We start from the raw sequence: 22,057 nt of genomic DNA, 5'->3' as shown, positions 1-22,057 counted from the left end.
CCTGATGGTGTCCCTTGAATAGATATGTGGACACAGTTGGCAACAGGGTTTGTTGCAGGGATAAGTTCCTGGGTTAGTGTTTTTGTTGTGTGGTATGTAGTTGCTGGTGAGTATTTGCTTCAGGTTGGGGGGCTGTCTGTAAGCGAGGACTGGCCAGTCTCCCAGGGTCTGTGAGAGAGTGTCCTTCAGGATAGGTTATAGTTCCTTGATTCGCTGGAGAGGTTTTAGTTGGGGGCTGAAGGTGATGGCTAGTGGTGGTCTGTTACTTTCTTTGCTGGGCCTGTCCTGTAGTAGGTGACTTCTGGGTACCCTTCTGGCTCTATCGATGAGTTTCTTCCCTTTAGCAGGAGGGTATTGTAGTTTTAAGAACGCTTGATAGAGATCCTGTAGATGTTTTTCTCTGTCTGAGGGATTGGAGCAAATGAGGTGGTATCTTAAAGCTTGGCTGTAGACAATGGATTATGTGAGGTGGTCTGGATGAAAGGTGGAGGCATGTAGGTAAGTATAACGATCAGTAGGTTTCCGGTATAGGGTGGTGGTTTACATTGGTGACGCACACAATGTGAAATCAGGAGAACTTTGCCTTTTTCTACAGGGCTCTGTTGCATTTGCACAGCGTGGATCTTAAATACCCATAACCAACCACTTGATGTTTTACTTCCCTTCGTATTTTCAGTGATGTCATTTGTTTGTGGTTCTGTTTTGCTGTTTGTTTCGCTTTGTTACTTATTTTTACTGTTCTGTGTGTGTGTGTGTGTGTGTGTGAAGTAGTAATTTTAGAGTGGAGATCTGAGAGAAATTGCATAAGTCTGAGTAAATGCCTTTTACTCTCCTTTCCAGTATCAGAAAATACTGTATTAATATTTACAATGAGAGCATGACTATTTCTAGTTGACTCATAGATTTGTTTAGCATCTTAAAGCTGAGCTACGGGTGCAGATAATATGCATGGAAGAGGGATAGTTTTGTGAACTGCAAAAGCCTGTAGCATGTTAGTGTTTTGGCAGAATTTTGATTTTTTGAGAGCAGCTTTCCCTGAAGATTTAGTGGTCTATGGTAGGAGTAGATTATTTAATTGGGCCTTTGGTGTTTTTATTTTTATTCACATTTAATCCAGAAGTGAAACGTGTTTCTTTAAATTGGTACCCTACTACACTACATACATAGTTTTAATTGGTTGCATTTTTCAGATGTATATGCGTGGTTTTCATTGGATGCAATTCAGCTAACCTACCTATATTGTATTTATTGGTGGTCATTGTCTTGTGGAGAGATGTACTGACTGTACCAGAACCTAGTGCTTTTTCAAAAAATGTAACCGTTGTCAGTCCAGTAAGTAGGATAGTAGTCAAGTCCCAGAAATGGATTTGTGGTTGAAAATGGGATATTTTCTAAAGAAAACAAAAAATAATTAAACCAGTGATGGTGAGATCAGCAAAAAGTTCAAAATCAAACATGAGAGTACAGCAAGCGAACATTCATCTGCAAAGGAAATTTTGAGTGCAGACCCCTGTTTACTAGGAACCAGTATGAGTACCAATAATGAAAATACACTGAAATTCTGAAAAACGGTAAGACAATACCACTCAAGCTATATTAATTTAGGCTTTATAGGGACTGGTGAACAAGATGAACCAAGGCCACAATGTGTGTTATGCTACGCAGTGCTAGCTAATGAAAGCTTGAAGCCTGCAAACCTCCGGCGCTATTTGATGACAAATCATGCTGCTTTCAAAGATAAACCTCTTGAATTTTTTCAGTGCAAACTGAAGGGAAAAGAACAATGTTTGCTCATGCAACAGTAAATGTAAAGGCCCTGGAAGCTTCATATCATGCAAGCCTTCAAATTGCCAAAGTGGGGAAGCCTCACACAATTGGGGAAGAACTTATTCTGCCTGCAGCTAAAGAATTTGCATTTATAATGTGTGGAGAGAAGACAGCAAAGCAGTTAGATTGTGTGCCTCTTTCAAATGACACTGTGTCACGCAGAATTCAAGATATGGCAGCTAATGTTAAAGACATTCTTGTGAAACATATGAACAACAGTAGGTATTCTGCATTGCAATTGGACGAGACGACTGATATTGCTGTCGTTGCAAATCTTCTTGCATATATCAGGTTATGAGTGGGAAAGAGAGGTTTTCTGTCTGAAAATGAACTGGTTCTTGACACCCCCCCCCCCCCAAAAAAAAAAAAAAAAAAAGACATCGAAGAACATCTTGTTGCTCTTAAGCAACAGTTTAAAGATTGCTTTCCAGTAGCAGCTGAACCAAACGACTGGATACGTAATCCTTTTGGAATTGAAATCAGTGAGCTGCCTTCTGGTTTGTCCAATAAGGCACAAGAGTGCTTGTTGGCGCCTTCTTGCAACAAAACATTACGGTCAGAATTTAAGACATTCCATAATTGAGTTTTGGATTCAAAGAACTGAAGAGTACCCAGAACTTGCAGACAAAGCAGTGTGTTTTCTGATGCCATTTGCTACTACGTACCTGTGTGAGACAGGATTTTCATCACTTACTGCCCTCAAGTCCAAATACAGAAGCAGGATGAATGCTGAACCTGACCTAAGACTAAAGCTGACAAACATTACACCTGACTTCCTTGAACTTTGCTCACAAAAACAAGCACATCCATCTCATTAGAAAGGTAAGACTACTGATATTTAAAATAAGTTGTGTGCTTTTATTTGTAGAACAAAAAAAGTTGGTTAAGGTTTTTTTTATATAGCTCTTTAATCCAAAGCGCTTTACAATAGTTAGCTAAAGGTACAAACAACATTTGGAAAGATCATTAAGTGGTCTGCTGAGACCCTCAGCAATTTTCAAGTGGTCCGTGGGGGAAAAAAAATGTTGGAGAACCACTGGTCTAGAGAGTTGTGTCCCCTGGGTCAGATTGGGAAATATACAGGAAATTATTAATAGGTTTTCACAGTTGCGTTTGCCAACTTATACTGGGGTCAGTGATGGGACCCATGTGCCTATTCTTTGCCTCCTGCACCTGGCCTTGAAGTTCATAAATGGAAAAGGGTACTTCTCCATGGTAATGCAAGGCCTGGTTGATAACCATGGAAAGTTCCACAGTATATGTGTGGGATATTCAATAAGGGCCATGCTACCAGAAAGTCTGGACTTTCTGCAGTGACAAGTAGAACTTTTGCATCAATGGTTCTGTCATTCCACCACTCATTCTGGGTGAAACCTTTTACTGAACACTTCGATACATGAAAGGAACTATGTATCTATACACGGAGTAGTTGCAGAAATGACTGTGGAATGTACATTTGGAAGATGGAGAATAGATGGAAGAACCCGAGGCTGATGAGAAACATCTTTCTGTTATGATAGCTGTTTGCTGTGTTTTGCACAACGTTTGAGAGAAGAAGGGAGAGAGCTTTTCAAATGGATGGGAGCAAGTGCTGGGCACAGTGTATGATGATTTTGAAAAGCCAAATGGAGACATCTACCAAATGATGCATCTACTCAGAGGCACTGAGTAAGGTGTGCATGCAGCTCATACTTTGAGTCCAGGTGCCATTGTAAAGTGTGTATGTGGTTTCTGTGGAAGCCATTTATTAGCATGTTTTTTCTTATGTGGGTGTCATAGTACAAGAATTTAATCCATAGATAAGTGTATTATCCTTTTTGTTTGAGGTTTTTAAGGCACTCAGTGTGAATATAGTGTATATTATGCTCATGTTACTGTTGTGACATGATGCTGCACACTTAAAACTGTGGCTGTAAACACTTCCAATACTTCAGTACCAATGAATACCAGTTTGAATGTTAAGAGCATAAAAACTCATTGCACAGCTTTATGAATTCTGAAAAGATAGAAAGTTTCAAGGTCATATGATCCGAGAGGATTGTTTGTCTCTCCATCCCTAGGTGCTGTCTGTGATGTGCTAGTCCTTTCTCTTGTCCTTTCTCTTTCCTTTTCTTGATGCTGGTGCTATAGGGAAAATGTGTGTGTGTTGGGGGGAACCCAAGCTGTTGAAATTGTAGCCTGTATGCCAACACTGATAAAATGTTGCTTTCCCCCCTCACTTTGAGATTTCCTTTCCCATAGGCTCTTCCCAGTCTTGGGTGAGATTGGACATGGTAAGATGTTTACACAATCTTTTTCCTCTGTGTAGGAGCCCCCAGGTCTGAGAGGTGGGTGGCAGGAGAAGTGGAGAAGGGGGGGTTTTCTGCCAGTGTGAGATAGGGGAACTAAATTCCAGATGGGTTGTGAGTGATAGGGTGGCAAATTAAAGAGGCTGCATCAGTGAGACCTAGTAAATGCATGTGTACTTCTGCAGACTGTCCTTACGTTGGAGGATGTTATCCTGTGTTGTGTCCCCAAAAGACAGAATCCTCCTGTCCAGAAAGGTATGGCTGCCCCAGATCTGTTGCAGGAGTGAAAGGGAACCACAAGCAATATGGGCGGTGCCAAGAGAGCTGCATTGCCAGTCAATCTTTGTGCCAAATTAGAGCACTATCTGTGCTTTTAAGTTTTCATATTTAACACTTGTGGATCAGCATAAGGTGTACTTCAAAATTAATAGAATTCTGCAGTACGTAAGGGTATGTGTGTGAATTGTTAAGCGTCTTAAAATATATCTTTCTTGGAAATGTCTAGCATAATTTGGACAATTTGATTCCTAACTCATGTTAGCTCAAAGCTTTGATTATTAATGAAACCCTGAGTTAGAAACATGTTTTTTTTTCCATTTTTCTTTTCTGTATTTGCTGCTAAAATAATTGTCTATTTAGAACAGTCTCTGGTGTGGGCGAGAGAAATCAATGGGTGGGTGAGAGACCAGTAAATGCTGCTGTGGGATTGTGTGTGGTGGTACACTGCAAGCTTAAGTGGTGATTGTGTGTTGGCGTATTTAAAGAAATAAAGGCATGAAGGGTTTGTACGGTCTCCAGCACATCCGTCATTTTCATTAGGTTAGGTGTGGTGTTTAAAACCTCAGGAAGCAGAGTGAAGGTAAACTTTATGGTGCCTAAACTAAGTTGTTCAAACCCAGCTGTCCAATTCTACTGTAGTATCGTTGCATACTTACTGGAATTGATCCCCTCCACAGTTTGGGTCTTTTGCCTGTAGTTCAGGTTGATCCTTTTTTGATTGAGGGTGCCCCTAGATCTCTGAAACTGTTTGGCTCCAGGTTCACCAAGTCAACAAGATCCTGGTTTGGAGGATTTGTTGGGGAATCCACAATATGCTCTTGTTGAGTGGGATGATCTCCAGCAAACGTATGGTCCAGCTTCTCATAGTACCAGCAGAAGTTGGTAGGTCTCTTAGTGGTCTCACAATACTTACTAGTCCTTTTTGCCAGCTGGAGAGCCATTGCCTTACTGTGGCTCTGGGATGTCCCAGCTGTGCTTTCTGTCCTGCATTTGTTGTTACAGCTGCTTGTTCAGCTGGTAAGCAACTGCCATTCAGATGTGACTGATCAAGCTTCTCTCCTCAGAAGGCAATGAAGTGCTGGATCTCAGCACAAGACCACAGTGAAGCATGAGTCATAATTAGGCTTGTTTCAGAGTAACAGCCGTGTTAGTCTATATTCGCAAAAAGAAAAGGAGTACTTGTGGCACCTTAGAGACTAACCAATTTATTTGAGCATAAGCTTTCGTGAGCTACAGCTCACTTCATCGGATGCATACTGTGGAATTAGGCTTGTGAACTTCACACAAGCTGGAATAGCAAAAGACAAAATCTTGCCACACTCCAGCCATTGGAATGGGGAGTTGACTTCCAGTCAGGATGGTCCCAAAGTACTAGATAACGCACAGGTAAACAGGATCCTAGGTAGCTAGTAAGGTAGTATGGGTTAAGAGTAGGAGGACCCGGCAGATGTCCAACAGTTGTTTCACACCTACTGTGCTATGGGTAACCTCATCATGCATATCTGTAAACCGACTTGCAAAGTGGCTTTAATGTGCATTAAAACACCACACGATTGGCAACAACAAAAAATGTTTTTGGATTGAAGACCATTTTAATGTGAAATAACTGAAGTTAACACACAAGAAGTTTGAAGTATAGACAGGCCTTAAACTATGCCTTTCCAGGTGGCATCTGCTGGAATTAAAGGAACTTATTTTATAGTATAACACTTGTTAGTTTTCAAGTTTTATTTTCTCTTTGTGGTATTATATTTTTGGCACATGTAAACAATACTGCACAGAATGGTGTTAATTTTGGGATTGCTAAAATAACTCTAAATGGCATACCTGAAAATGCTGTTGAATTTTTTAAATAATTGATAAGCTTTCAGATTGAAAGTATCCCTCTTTAAAACAGGAGTCTGTAATCCAAGATTAAATATTTTTGAGGGTCAAGAAAAAATGAAAGAACAAAACAGGTAACAGTTAAAGGAATGGTAATAGGAAACAGCTTTTTCAAAACTTTTCAGGAGATTCATTTTCCAGTGAAAACTGTCCTGGAAAAAATCTATCCAATCTACTATTTAAGTGAAGTAGAAGTTATACTTAATATTTTTAAAGTGCTAGTACTATCACAGACTATTTTGTATTACTCATATTTTTTTCATTTATTTATGTTTTGTTTTTCAATGAACTTTATACAGTAAACTTGTATATCCTTGAATGGATTTTGTCAATGTGGAATATATATCTTGATTTATTTTTGTATAAATCATGGCAATAAAACCAAAAGTTCTTTCTGAAATGAATTTCAAACCTCTTGACCTCTAGTGTCCTGCCTTTTCTCTTCCTGTTTCTTTATACAGTATTGGAAACATAGAGTGGAAATAAACACTGTTGTAGTTGCCAATAAATCAACAGTCTACTAATGTCAGAAATGTTTCAGATAATTTTATAAAGTTCCAAAGGCTATGAGGCTACGGTAACACTCAGGCCAGTTTCAATTTTTTTTACTCTTACATATAATTCTAGAGTAATTCCATGTGGAAGAGTGGATTTACTTCTGGTACACCCCCTTGTGGCTGGGTGCGGCATGGCAGCTCTCTCTTGTCTAGCACCCTTTGCTGATGGTCACTTGAGTTTCATGGTAGTATGCCTCTTCCGGAGACTCAGCATGCCAGCCAGGTCATGGTTTAGTCTCTCACACTGTGCCAGAGTAACTAAATTCAAATAAAATAGTGTCCTTACAAGAAGGTCTTTAGCCCTAAATCTGGTCCTTGTGGTCCTAGTGCCCTTTTCTCAGGGCTCTCCATTGTCCTTGTCCCCTCCTCAGGGTCTCATGCTACCTTACCAGTTGCTGGTAGGGGTACCTGGGCCCTCCCACTACACTGGTTCCTGTCCAGAGACCCTATAGCCAGCAGCCAAAGTTCTACTTTGTTCAACTCCTTTTTGCTGCCTCTCTAGACTCCTTCCTACTGTAGCCTTTTCCAGGCTTTCTCCCCCCTAACCTCTCTAGGTCCACCATATTTTTAGAGTCTGGACTCTCAGGGCCCTCTGCTGGAATCCCCAACAAAATCCCAAACTAGCAAGTATAAACTTAAACCCACTTCTGCCCTCATTGGGTTTGACCTTTCATCTCACTAGTTTCCTGTGCCCTATTCCTTGTTTAACTTCCTTGCAGCGCTCTCTGCCAGGAAGTCCAGTTCCTGCTGTTCTTTTAGGACATGCCACCTGTCTCTGTTCTGGACTCTTGCCAACCTACTCTACTCAGACAAGGATCCCAGAGGTTACTCTCCTGGTCTCTCTCCCTGACCCTCCTGGTCTCCCTACTCTCTAATCCCAGAGAGTAACTGCAAAGTTCCTTTCTTTCTGCTCTAAACTTCCTCTGTTTATAGTCCTCTACCAGTGTTTCTTCCTCCCTCTCCTCCCCTCACCAAAAGCTAGGCTTCCTCATCAATTCAGCCTGGCCCACCCTCCAGTGCAGGCTGCTACTCAATTCGCCTCAGGCCCACACTAACCCTATCGCCACCTGTGGAGTACACACCCCTCACACTCTACAGTAAATATATATTGACATTATTTCAGTGAATGGCAATAATTTATTGAGATAGAAAACTTCCTTTCAGTAGCTGCATACTCCTTCTGATAGCAACAGGTTTTGCTTCTACAGCAACTGCAGGATTGGGCTCTATATCCTGGATCTTTCACTGAGCTCTGCACTGTCAGTTTCCTGTTCACTTCATTGTGGCTCTGAGCAGACACACAAGGTCTGCGAGTTCAGAGCTCAGTGTGGATTTGGAGCATAAGGTAGGCTTAATTCAGAATTGTGAAAGTTAATGCTCTTACAGTAAAGGCATACTGCTAAGTAGTGGGTGTGGTAAGAGAACATGAACAGAATACAATTAGATCTTGCTAAATTATAACATGGGCCCTGATCCTGCAAATACTTCAGCACATGCTTAACTGAATGTATTGAACTCAGTATGATTACTTACAGTGAGTAGAGCCAAGCACATGTCTAAGGACTTGTATTCAGTGTTAGCTCAAGGTAAACTCAAGTGTTTACCTTTCACCTGACTCCCCTGCACATACAAGTCTCTAGCTCCAGTTACGTGAGGCTTTAAACTAGAGCGCTGATGGTGCTGGAGCTAGTAATGCAGTGAGACTCAGCTACTCTGTGCTGCTGATACAGACGTGTGCAGATTTAGTTTTTCAAAGTGTTATTACTCTTGCACAAGCTCAGCTAACTCAGGATTAACTTGAGTGTACATTACTTGCGCTAACACTGCAGTGAAGGCAAGCCCTGCCTGTTTGCCATAGTTTGTTAAAATGTTTCTATGTGGCATTTCCATAGCCTTTTTTAAATCCCAGAATTATCTCTGCTGCCTTATGTATACGTGCACTACTCTTAATGGTCATCCTGCGCACACACAAAATATACCCAGTGAATTTCTCTGTATATACTTCTTTACTATAGTTGAACGCATATATGTATGTGGTTTTACTACCCTGCCATACTTTGATTTTAAAATATTCTCATCTCTTCAAATCCTTGCGAAGTTCTGTATTGGAGATTTTAATTATGCAGATTTTCTTTTAACTTTTCCTAAATAGGGTTTAGAGTTTTAAGAGTATACTCAGGGGTGAAAGTAACTTAAGGGACTTAACAGCACACAGGGCGGCCGGGGTCCTGAGCAAGGTCGGGGAGCGGCTCAACTGGAATGGGCAGGGCTGGGGCCAGACTCCTGCAGCCAGCCCTTCAGCGCAGCCCGGCGGTGATTTAAAGGGCCCAGGGCTGCCGGCTGCTGCTAGCGCTACCCCAGGGCTCTGGTAGTGATTTAAAGAGCCGGAGCCCTGGGCCCTTTAACAAGCTGCCGGAGCCGCGGGGCTCCGGCCACTGCTACCCTGGGGCTCCACCGGTGATTTAAAGGGCCCAGGGCTCCAGCTGTGGTAGCGGCGGCTGGGAGCCCTGGGCCGTTTAAATCACCGGTGGAGCCCCAGAGTAGCAGTAGTGGCAGCGGTGGCCAGGAACTCTGGGGCTCTGGCTGTTCTTGCTCTCTTAGTATGGAAAGAAACAAACCTCCTTGATCTTCACAATGCAATATTCATCTGTTTGTGTCAGTCTTTTTCAGTCAATAGCAACTTTCTGGCTTGTGAATTCTCGATTTCACCAGTGGTGGAGCACAGAATTCAGGATGTAGTGGAGGCACTAATCTTTTTATTTGTCACCTAAATACTGTAGTGATTGGTACATTAATTAAAATCTTAATTAATTGTAGATTAATTGTGTGTACATATAGCTAGTAAGTCCTAATGAAATTTCAAGGGTAGGATTAATATTGGAAAAACTAAGGGCATGTCTACACTAGCAAAGTTACAGCTCTAGCCGTTACAGCGCCGCTTAGAGAGCGCCAAAGGAAAACTGCTGTTGTGTGTTCACACTGACAGCTGCCTGCGCAATAACGTGTTCAGACTTGCAGCACTTGCGGCGCTATTCGGAGTGGTGCACTCTGGGCAGCTATCCCACAGAGCACCTCTTTCTCTGTGGCTGCTAAGACTTGTGGGAAGGCAGAAGGGGTTGCGGGGCATCCTGCGTCCAGTCCCAATGCCCCTTGATGCATTGCTTTGCATCCCAGAAATCCCTATTCTTCTGTCCGCATTTGGCACCGTTTTTCAATGGTTTGTGTATTGTGCGCCCTGCCCTGCCTCTTTCTGGCTGCAGGAATGGATCCCGAGCTGTTGACAAGAATGCTGCTCGAACTGACAAACATGTCACGAGTGGTGGTAGTTATTCCTTAAACTACAAAGGCAAGAGGAGTGCGACATTGATCTTGCCACACACAGTAGCTATGACACGAGAATGGTTGTGGCATTCACGGAGGTGCTGACCACAGTGGAATGCCACTTTTGGACTCAGGAAACAAGCACTGAGTGGTGGGATCACATCGTGATGCACGTCTGGGATGATGAGCAGTGGCTGCAGAACTTTCGGATAAGGAAAGCCACATTCATGGGCCTGTGTGATTAGCTCGCACTAGCCCTGCGGTGCAAGGACACGAGAATGAGAGCTGCCCAGGAGAAGCGCATGGTGTTTGCACTGTGGAAGCTGGCTACTCCAGACTGCTACCGATTGGTCGCTAACCAGTTCGGAGTGGGAAAGTCGACCGTTGGAGTCGTATTGATGGAAGTGTGCAGGGCCATTAATCGCATCCTGCTCCGAAAGAATGTGACTCTGGGCAACATTTGTGAGATTGTGGATGGCTTTGTACAAATGGGCTTCCCTAACTGCGGAAAGGCGATAGATGGCACGCACATTCCAATTCTGGCACCAGACCACGTAGCCACTGAGTACATTAATCATAAAGGGTATTTCTCAATGGTTCTCCAGGTGCCTGTGGATTACCTTGGATGGTTCATGGACTTTAGCTCATGCTGGTACAGAAAGGTGTACAACGCATGCATCTTTTGGAATGCTGGCCTGTTGAAGAAGCTGCAAGCAGGGACTTTCTTCCCGGACCAGAAGATCACCGTAGGGGAAGTTGAAATGCCCATTGTGATCCTGTGAGACCCTGCCTACCCCTTAATGCTGTGGCTCATGAAGCCATACACGGGGCAACTTGACAGCAGCAAGGAGCGGTTCAACAGGCTGAGCAAGTGCAGAATGACTGTGGAGTGTGCATTTGGCCGTTTAAAAGCCCGCTGGCTGTGCCTGTATGGGAAGCTGGACTTGGCCAATGACAATATTCCTATGCTTATAGCCGCGTGCTGTATGCTTCCAAAATATTTGTGAAGGGAAGGGTGAAAGCTTCACTCAGGGCTGGACTGCAGAGGCTCAGTGCCTGGAGGCTGAGTTTGAATAGCCGGAGACCAGGGTTATTAGAGGGGCACAGCGGGGGGCCATAAGGATCAGGGATGCTTTGAGGCAGCAATTTGAATATTTGTTGCTATGGTCAGGATTGCCGTGCTTGTAATGCTAGGAGGTGATTGGTGCATGTGATGCAAGAAGGGGCTGTAACATAATTCATATGTTGCTTTGCAGTGCTCTTTTTGCTTTCATTTAATAGAATAAAGATTGCTTTTCAAACAAACAATTATTTTATTGAAAAATAACAACCAGAGGAGAGAGTCAAATGAAAAAATCATCAGCAGGGAGGAGGATGAGGGAATGGGAATAGAAGGTCTCAAGAGGAGGAGGGGTCCCGGGATGGCTACAGATTTTTTATGTCCAGGTATCATACCCAGCCTTCTCTTTTGGAGTACGATGCAATGGGTGCTGTTCTTTAGCAGGGCCAAACTGCAGAGGGATGGGTGTTGAGTGCAGTGGGTATTAGGAGTCCACACTGCTGGACTGTGAGGAGAGAGGAGTGGAATGCTACGGGTAGAGAGTGGAGCCAGGAGGTTGATAAGTGTGTTGGCGGGGTGTGTGTATGGGGGCGCATGGGAAAGAGTTTTGCAACAGTGGCTGCAGGAGAGGGCAGCTTGGTTTGAAGAGCTAGTATTGCCTGGAGCGCGTCCGCTTGGTGCTCCATAACTGTTAAGAGCCGCTCTTTGTCTTCTTTCTGGTGTGCCGCGTTCTCTTTTTGATCCCTCTTCTCGCTGTCCTGCCACTGCTTCAATTCCTTTTTCTCGGCTGCAGAGTGCATCATAACCTCATGCAGAAAGTCCTCCTTAGTTCTTCTTGGACGCTTTCTAATTCTTCACAACCATTCTGCCGCTGATAACAAAGAGGGAGGCTGTCCTCCCAAGGTCATCTCTGTGAAGTTTAAATGCAACATTTTACAGAAGTAGTATTGTTTGCAACACAGACAACACTGTTTCAGTGCTTTAAAACACAGCCAGTGCTCACACACCTGTCACTAACTGGTTGACCTGACGCAAGCACACAAGTCACAAGACCCCAAAATGGAAAGTAGCCACAGGGGCAGGGTAAATCACTGTTCCCGGACCCTGCTTTACATTGAACACATGGCTCTTGGGCACTTGGGGAGAGCCAGCACTGTGGAGGGGCCTGATAATCATTCCTGTCCCCACACTTTCCACAGGAGGTGTTCATTATGGAAGATATCTTGCTGCTGAGGGTGAGCAGGAAATCAAGGGAGGGTCTTCTCCAAGCCTGTGGCTTCTGCCCTGGCCCGTATGTGGCTAGCCTGTGTGCAACTATGGTCCCCCCGGCCCCGTGATGGCACAGTGGTGTGGGAAGGTTCCTGTTAATGGGGCAAGAAACAAAGCAGCTCTGCCAAGGAACCTGCAGGAGCGGATTGCCCAGTATCTCCATGAGAGTTTCCTGGAGATCTCTGAGGGAGATTCCCATGAAGTGAGGGAGTGTATCAACAGCCTGTTCGGCTGCTCAAACTTGGCATGCGGTCGGAGACAAGCCTGCTTTCTGCAGCCCTTCTGCCTTCAACAACTCGCTTCAGCAATTCCCAGAATTAGATCCACTTGCCAGGGGCCTCCTCTCCTGTTTGCTCTTCCCGAAACTCTGACTGCTGTGACTGGCTAGGCTCCTCTAGGGTAGAAAAGAGCTCCTGACTGCATGCATCTCTGGCCTCCGAGTCATCCTTTGCCTTTGGTTCCCCCTCCCCCTCTTCATCCAAGATTGCCTCCTCCTGGCTTGGTCCACTCTCAACTGGCAACGAAGCCAACCAGGTATCCATAGGGGACTTCACAGTGGAGGTGGGTTGACCACTGGGTATCGAGTCCAGCTCTTTGTAGAACCGGCAGCTTATGGGCGCAGCACCGGAGCAACAGTTTGCCTTCCGCGCATTGTGCTAGGCGTTCCACAGCTCCTTCACTTTGACCCTGCACTTCAGTGTGTCCTGGTCATGGCCCCTTTCTATAATGCAGCTAAAAATCGGTGCATAGGTATCATAATTCCGATGGCTGGAGTGCAGCTGTGACTGCACTGCCTCCTCTCCTCAAATGTCGATGAGGTCCAGCAGCTCAGCATTGCTTCAAGTGGAGGATTGTCTGGTGTGTGGAGCAGGCATGGCCACCTGGAAAGGTGAGCTGAGACCACTGCACGCATCGCCGAGCAAACAGGAAGGGGACTTTCAAATTTTCAAAGGAATGTTTGGGGTGAGGCTGATGGTTGGTCATCTGACGGCAGCAGGGCAGTAGAGTTCAAACCGATGGCCAGAGAGGTAAGAACAGGCATTGTGGGACACCTCCCAGAGGCCCAATCACAGCATTGTAATCACCATGGTGTCTACACTGGCACTGCAGCGCTGTAGCCGCGGCACAGTAAGCTGTACGCCTCTCATCGAGGTGGGTGTTTTAGAGTGCTGCATCTGCGCAGTTTCTGTGCACTAAGTGGCTTGGCAGTGTGTACACCATGGGAGGTACAGCGCCCAAAGCTGCTTTACTGCGCACAAACTTGCCAGTGTAGACGGGGCCTTCGTGGTTCCTGTAGAAATGTTGCAGTCTAATTATATCGATTCCTTCCTTCCTTCCTTCCTTCCTTCCCTTTTTTTGGCGGGGGGGGGCATGGTGGTATTTGTCTCTCTCTCTCTATGGGGTATGCTTTACTCTGTGTGGGGTACCAAATGAAAGATTACTGTCTTGTTCTTTGAATCACTGGAAGCTATGCATCAGAGGCAAAGATTTTAGCATTCTAGTTGTCACTAGGAACAGAGAAAACATACGTTAAAATGGGAAATCCCCAGTGAACTGGATAGCAGCGTGCCCTTTAAAACTGTTCTAAGCAGTTCTACAGTTTCATACTTAGGGGCTTTGCATTAATAGTAGTTATATTCACATCATCCATGTCTAGTAGGTAAAGCTAAGTGAATTGCAGGTTATTGCAGACGATATACAGAACAACTTAATTGCAAGTTAGAATGTAAAAAGGATAGGGGTCCAGTGAACAGTTTATAATTGAAATGAAGAAGAGCTGTTTGTGTAAGTAGTGTTGGTCAATTGAACAGTCAAATAATGTAAAAATGGTGAAACGTTTATAACATTTGAAAGTTATTAAAATAGTAGCAAAAGTGAGACTTTATGGTCTCTAGTAGACTTAGCCTTAGATGAATATTTATGCCTAATTATAAAAAAAAAAGTTACTTAATGGAGTTATTTTTACTAAGAAAAATGCAAAACACAATGAAATGAAATTCTACAAAATGAAAGGATAATTTTAGCAAAGGTTAGCATTTGAACTTGAATATTATTCAAGAAGACATTTACAAAAAAGATTAAACACACAGTGGCTATAAAAAGTCACTTTAGAATGCATTTATGCTAGGTAGGCAGCAGGCTAACTCTTCAAGCATCTTGCTTTTCATTATCTTTATCAGCTTCAGCTAGATCTTTGTCATCATCTTTAAATCAGCATATCCTTCCTTATCTAATGAATATTGATACAATTCATTTGTCATTTTCTCTGGTCTGAAATTTTAATACAGGGGTGGCCAAAATTATTGACCTTTGGAGCCGCATACAACAATCTTCAGCAGTTTGAGAGCCATGCCTGCTGAAGCTCGGGGCATCTGCCCTGCCGTAGAGTAGTGAGGCTAGGGGCTTTTTCCCTGCGGGTATTGGGGGGGCCTCAAGGCTTCTTCCCCGTGGGAGGGGCCTGCCAGGGCTCAAGGCTTCAGCACTGTAGGAAGGGGGTCTTGGGGCTTCATCCCTGTGGGAAGTGCATGCCAGGGCTTGGGGCTTTAGCCCTGCGGGAGGTGGCCTGCTGAGGCTTGGGGCTTCAGCCCCATAGGGGAAAGGGGTAGTCGGGCTGAAGCCCCAAGCACCCCCTCCTCGCTGAGCAGAAGCCCCTAGTCTCACCACCCCACTGCAGGGCAGAAGCCTCAAGTCCTCCCCCTCCGTGCCCTTCCCCCCCCCCCCAGTCTGGCAGGTGGAGAATATGAGGGGTTGGGGGGCTCCATGAGCCGCACTTTAACTGTAAAGGAGCTGCATGTGGCTCGCAAGCTGTTTACATGGTCACCAGCTTCCCAGTAGTAGAGGTCTTTGATTCTCCAAACAGATTTAATTTTGTTCTGCACATGTAAATAGTACATGGAGATATTAAAATAATTTCTGTCACTGTAGCTAGAATTCAAGGAGGACACAATCCAAGTTATTTTGCTTGAGCTGTTGGGATTGCACTCCACATTGTGTTACAACTGAATGGGCTGCTTTTTTATAATTTGCTACCTTCATCAGAATTGTTTTGTTCGTGTGTATAACCTTAAAAATTTGCAACATCTGTAGCCTGTACATATAAGAGTTTGCTAGGTGAGGCATAGGTGGTATAAGTTAAGGCAATAATGCAATGAGCCTACAACTCTCAAGGCCTGTAAGTTTGGCTAAGCTATTGTCTAAGGCATAAATGCCAAAAAGCCTTAGCATAAATAGCTAGCCAAGAGTAACCCTAGATCACAAGATAGAATGCTGTAAACGACTAAATTGCTGATAGGCAATCACAAGATGCTAGTTTATGCCAGCTTGTGATATATTTAGTTAGGGACATCAGCAGATGTCTGACCACAGGGATGTATGGTAAATAATTGAGGCATAGGCTTATAAACTTGAGGTAAAAGGATTAATAACCTTTGGAAGAAGGGCACCCCAACATTAGTAGGGTGAGGAAATACAAGTAAGGAAAAGAGGCTGAAACGCCTACTTGAATGTGCATTAGACACAGTCTCGTCAGCATAACACATTATAAAATAGTGTTCCAGCTATGTGCTTTGGGAAGAAGAGATTCCACACATTCCAGCCTATGTGCTTTGGGAAGGAGAGATGTATCCCTTTGGAGATGCCAGGATGGCAACCATTGGTGAGGGGGAAGATGAGGAAGACTATAACTAACCCACTTGGGATTTTTACCCATGAAAGCATATGCCCAAATAAATTTGTTAGTCTTTAAGGTGCCACCAGACTCCTTGTTGTTTTGTGGATACAGACTAACATGGTTACCCCTCTGATACTAGATGTAAGTGTTCTTCAAAACTCTGTCTGAGGTCCAACACACAGGTGCTGGCTTCTTGCTTGCCCCGGGGGTGCTCAACCCCAGCTCTGTCCCAGGCCGCTGCCCCCCCCCCCCCCCCCATTCTGACCCAGGCCACACCTGACTCCACCCCTTCTCCCAAACCCCCACCTCCACTCTGCCCCACCCCGCCTATTTCATACCTCTTCCCACCCAGTTCCATTCCCTCCCCCTATTTCATACCTCTTCCCACCCAGTTCCATTCCCTCCCCCAAGCGTGCCCCGTGCCCTCGTCTCCTCCCAGCACCTCCTGTATGCCACAGAACAGCAGATCTATGGTGGGAGGGAGGCAGGGGAGGAAGGCCGAGGGAGTTGATTGGGGGGGGCCGCAGGTGGGTGGGAGGGAGGGGAGCTTGGCTGCCAGTGGGTGTGATGCACCCCCTAATTTTTTTCTGTGGGTTCTCCAGCTCTGGAGCACCCACAGAGTTGGCGCCTATGGTCCAACACATCAGAATCTTTAGTGTAGAAGTATAACATCATGGAAGAAAATAGCACACTTCAGTATCTTAAATCTTCATGCTTGGAAGACTTTTTGGTCATGTCTACACTACAGAGTGCAATTGTTTGTACTTCAAATAATGCAAAACAATTGGCTGAAGTACAAACAATTGAAAATATCCACAGCTAGCTAACATCAGTCAGTGTAAGACTTGAACTTCAATTAAGTTATACCTGCATATCTACGTCCATCAAGGGTGTGGAAAAAAAAAAAACCAAAAACCCACACACACCCTTGACAGACACAGCTATGTTGCTAAAACCCTGAGTGCATCTTTCGACGTAGCTAATGTTGTTCAGGGAAGTGGTGGTCCTCTGCCAGTAGAAAAACTCCTTCTGTTGGTGTAGGCAGCATCTATACTAGGGGGCGATGCCAACATAGGCTCCATAGTGTAGATGTAGCCACAGGCTTGCCCTTGTGCCCATGCTAGTGCTTTCTTATACCTATTTAGGCAGGGTGATTCTTGTTTGACAGCTCCCTCAGCTGGTGAACATGCTTAGTTCACTGGTTGGGAGTTCCCTTTTTCTCCTTTTTGCCATACCTTCTGTTATTATCCCCTGCTTTCTCCAGGCCCTATTAGATTGGGAGAGACCAGGAGAGGGGAGAAGTTGGTAGCTGAGGGACTGAGTGCTTACTAGTTTCAGAGTGGTAGCTGTGTTAGTCTGTATCAGCAAAAACAATGAGGAGTCTTTGTGGCACCTTAGAGACTAACAAATTTTTTTGGGCATAAGCTTTCGTGGGCTAAAGCCCACTTCATCAGATGCATGGAGTGGAAAATACAATAGGGAAGTATAACTACACAGCATATGAAAAGATGGGAGTTGCCTTACCAAGTTGGGGGGAGGGCGGGGAGTCAGTGCTAATGAGCCAATTCAGTTAAGGTGGAAGTGGGCTATTCTCAACAGGTGACAAGAAGGGGTGGAAATCACTTTTGTAGTGCTAATGAGGCCAGTGTAATCAAGGTGGCCTATTTCAAACTGTTGACAAGAAGGTGTGAGTATCAGCAGGGGGAAATTAGTTTTTGTAGTGACCCATCTACTCCCAGTCTTTATTCAGGCCTAATTTGCTGGTGTCCAGTTTGAAAATTAATTCCAGTTCTGCAGTTTCTCGTTGGAGTCTGTTTTTGAAGTTTTTGTTGTTGAATAATTGCCACTTTTAACTCTGTTGTTGAGTGTCCAGGGAGATTGAAGTGTACATTGGTCAAACTGGACAGTCTCTATGCAAAAGAATAAATGGATGCAAATTTGACATTAAGAATTATAACATTCAAAAACCAGTAGAACACTTCAATCTTCCTGGACACATCCACCTTATTTGAATTGATCCTGCACTTGGTAAGGCAACTTCCATCTTGTCATATGCTGTGTATTTATACCTCGCTACTATATTTTCCACTCCATGCATCTGATGAAGTGAGTTTTAACCCATGAAAGCTTATGCCCAAATAAATTTGTTAGTCTCTAAGGTGCCACAAGGACTCCTCGTTGCTTTTGAGTGCTTACTGTCAGTTCTGTTCCTCCTGCTTGCAGCCCTGGCTGGTGGTGATGTTACTTTGGCAAACTACTCTCAGTTGTTGAAACATGAGTGGTTTGCAGATTGAGAAGTTTCAGAACCAGTGATCAGAAAATTACCAGTATGTATGTGAATACTGTTGGACAGAGTGGGTATGTGGCAGAGGGCATTTTTAGGTAGTGATCCAGAATTAGGTCACTGGATGAGGACTGCCCAAGTACACGGGGATAATATAGGCGGTGCATGCGTGGCCCATGTATGTATGTGAGAAAACGTAGCTGTGGACGTATGAAGGATGGATAATAGGGTGCATGAGGAGGGTACAGAGGGAACTTTTGGTGACCGAAAATTGACACTGTTGGAGTCTACACCAGCACATAATTGAGATTTGGGGCTTACCCCTAAAACTTAAGGGATCAGTTGTATCAGTTGTTTCTCTTCCTACTCTTCCCAGCAATCTGTACGTGCACTTGTGTTCTGTAAGTTTCTTTTAATTGATTGGTGTACATTTCTCCATTTTTAGATAAGGTTCTATTACGCAACCCTTTTTGCAATCTGAAAGGCTTCTATGAAATATTAAATATTTTGTGATGCTGTTGAATTATAGAAGTTTCATATTTTGTTAAAAATTATTCTGTTTCCTCTTTTCAGGCTAGTGCATAAGTCAATATTTACTTCATTGACTGCATTTTTAATCCTTCATTGTCGTGTTTGTCTCTGCATTCAGAGAGCTAGCATGAAGCCTGCTTTTGTGTGATCTCCAGTTGAAATTTGAGAGACGTGCTGTAGTGCAACAGCAGGAAAAAAGGTTACAATGCTTTAACTTGAGCAGCAATCAGTGCAATCCTGAGAAGTGGAGAGAGACTGTAAGAAGTTACACTAGCCATTTCTAGGGACTGGTAATGTTTCACTTGGAACACTATATTCAAGTCTGGTTCCATAATTAAAATATATACTGGAGACAACTGGATATATAAAATATATACTGGAGATGGTAGAGGTCCCTCTTTACAGAGAGATTACAGAAAGTAGATTCTTGTAAAAACTAGATTATTTATTTTTATTTTTATTTGGCTAAAAAACCTCCAAAAAACCAAAACTGCATTTTGGAAAGAGGAGATCTCTGATAGTATATATACAGTTCTTCATCGTGCTGCGGTCCACAGATCCATTACAAGGGTTACTTCAGCCTGCTTGCAGCTTGGGGGCAGAACTAAACCTATTGGTCACTGACAGCCTCCACAGCCAGTGGGGAACCAGACCTTCCTGCTGCTTGTTTACGTTATTCATTTCTCTCAGATTGAGCAATGAACTAAAAAAAGTGTAGAAACACCTCTGTTGGTTAAATTTGATGAAGTATATCGTTACAAAATTGTAAATTTCAGGCTAAATTTGCAGTGTGTGTGTCCATTCAGTTAGCTCTTACTAATACACCAATGCAGTTGTCTTATCCTGGATATGGTATGCATAGGTTTTATTACCTATATGAAATGGATATTTATCTAGGAAAGAAATACATCAGTACCCTTTTGTGGTATTCTGTAAGTCTGATTATCTTTCTACTGAAATGAATGGAAAACTTGGACCACAAGATATATGTTGGGGAAAGATCCTAAGTAAAACCGAACTAAGAGTCAGGCTCTCCTTATCTTTTTTCTAAGTAATTTCTTTAATATTGTCAGCTCATGAAATGTGTAGCAGAGCAATTTATATGAAAGCTGATGTGAGGACATGGTTGTGGCTCAAAAAGTATATGACCTGGAAAGTGGTTGTCTACTGCTAACAAAATTTAACATGATGAAAGTCTCGACTCTTTGTTTAGGCATTGTCACTAGTTTTAGTATGTATGTACATCTTTTACATAACTTTTCTTTTCTAGGATCCTTCGGTTACACAAGTGACAAGAAATGTTCCACCAGGATTAGATGAATACAATCCTTTCTCAGATTCCAGAACAGTAAGCACACTAGTTTATTTCTTTAATATGCTCTTATATTTTTTTTGAGAGTTCTTTGGAAAACTGCTTTACAGAAAGTTTGGAAGTTTCACGCTTAGGAATGTGAAGGACTAATGACGGAAAAGAGAAGATATATAAATAAAGTTAGGCCCTAAACAACATGTGGATTTGTCATGTGGGTGGACTTCAGTGGGACTTAAGCATGTGACTTGTTGCTAGTTTGTCTTATCATGGCTATTCAAAAATTACCTGGAAAGAATCAGTGCGTGCGCATGTATGTCAGTGTGGCTGCACAAAACTGCTCGATATTGCTGAAATTTAAAAGCAATATTATACAAATTGTCATGACAAAAAACAGCAAGTTTAAAATACTATTTAAAGGAAAAATTCTGTGGTATAATGACTATGTGCACTAATCTTTCAGTCCTAGGTTAAAATCTGACTTAAATTGTAAATAAAATAAATTTGACATCTTATTCTGTGATTGATATTCATCTATCTTGTCTTTCTATCAGACAGTTTTGGTAGTGTGTGTTCGAGAAGCCAAGAACTGGAATAGCAGTCTTACTGCAGGTCCACATAGATTAGTACAGGAAATATGCAAAATGAATCTAGCTATCTGTAGTTTTCTCATATTATTCCTCTTTGAGAATTCTGGAGCTATAGCTGTGCTGTTGTTGTTAACTTGTATGATTATAAAATGCACTTTTAATTTCTGAATCTGTTCTGTTGAAGGGAGGAGCTAAACATAATAGCCCTTAATTGGGCACGTGAGAGCTTATATCCAAAGAATCCAGATAGGCCTCATCCTAGATGCCAGTCACATAACAAAATTAGAGTAGTGTCCTTTTTTTTGTGGTGGGTGGTGGTGCTAAGGGAGAGGGAAAGTTTGAGTTTAGTGACCGATGTTAGCACAGTTCATTTTAGGATCAATGAGATGTCGATGTTTATGAATACTTTATTTAAACCGAATTCTTATACAGACATTATAGCTAAAGTGCAACAGCAGCATTTATTTGGAGGGACGTTTTCTTTGACAGGCTTTCTTGCTAAAGGCAAGTAACCAACATGCTCAGCTTCATTATAATAGGAAGCTATGAAAAAATGTATCTTGTATGGCTATTATGACGGTATATAACCACAGATGTACGTACTTAATCAAGTCCCAGGAAATTTCAATTAGAAATCTGACTGTTTTCTGTTTAGAAAGATTTCTTAATTTCTGGTTAGTGGTGAAAGATGCCACAGTGGCACTTTCAGTTGGGATAAGCTGATTAACTTAATTAGGATCAGGATTTCACTTTAGATTTAAGAAAGGAGGTGGGGGAATAAAAGAGCCAGTTTACATTCAGGGGGAGTCTTCTCTTCCTCTGTCCCTCAGCCTGCCACTACTTTTCCAGGAAGCCTCTTTGCTATGTCCTGGGCTCTGGTTTTCCCTTAAGCCCTACATCAATTAGACCAGTTTAGATTGTAAAGATTTTTGGAAAAAGAAATTGTACATTTTTGGCAGACACTTTCTAGTTTCAGCATTTTTTAAACAAAAATAAGCTGTGAGTTCTTAACCAAAGACTTTCTCATGAAAACTTTCATTTAGGGAAAAAAGGGCCACTTTTTTTTTTTTTTTAATTAAAAGTTCAGTTAGCTCTATTAAATTACTTCGATATGCTTGGCATAAAAGAATAAAACAGGCATTTTTTTTAGCCCTACCCTTTTCAAGCTATGTGAAGCTTTTTAGCCCT

At 43.1% G+C, this 22,057-nt stretch overlaps 1 protein-coding gene across 3 annotated transcripts in view; it reads left to right on the top strand.

Moving 5' to 3' along the window:
* The window catches only part of SCAMP1 (secretory carrier membrane protein 1), a 92,588-nt gene that overhangs the window by 6,229 nt on the left and 64,302 nt on the right, over nt 1-22,057 (top strand). For all 3 annotated transcript variants that reach the window (XM_037902960.2, XM_043547045.1, XM_037902961.2), the window contains one exon: nt 20,241-20,318. In XM_037902960.2, the coding sequence (XP_037758888.1) occupies nt 20,241-20,318 (78 nt within the window). The remainder of the gene's footprint in view (nt 1-20,240; nt 20,319-22,057) is intronic.

Source organism: Chelonia mydas, chromosome 5 (assembly GCF_015237465.2).
Source record: "Chelonia mydas isolate rCheMyd1 chromosome 5, rCheMyd1.pri.v2, whole genome shotgun sequence".
Lineage (NCBI taxonomy): Eukaryota > Metazoa > Chordata > Testudines > Cheloniidae > Chelonia > Chelonia mydas.
This window is presented reverse-complemented; position numbering and strand designations above follow the sequence as displayed.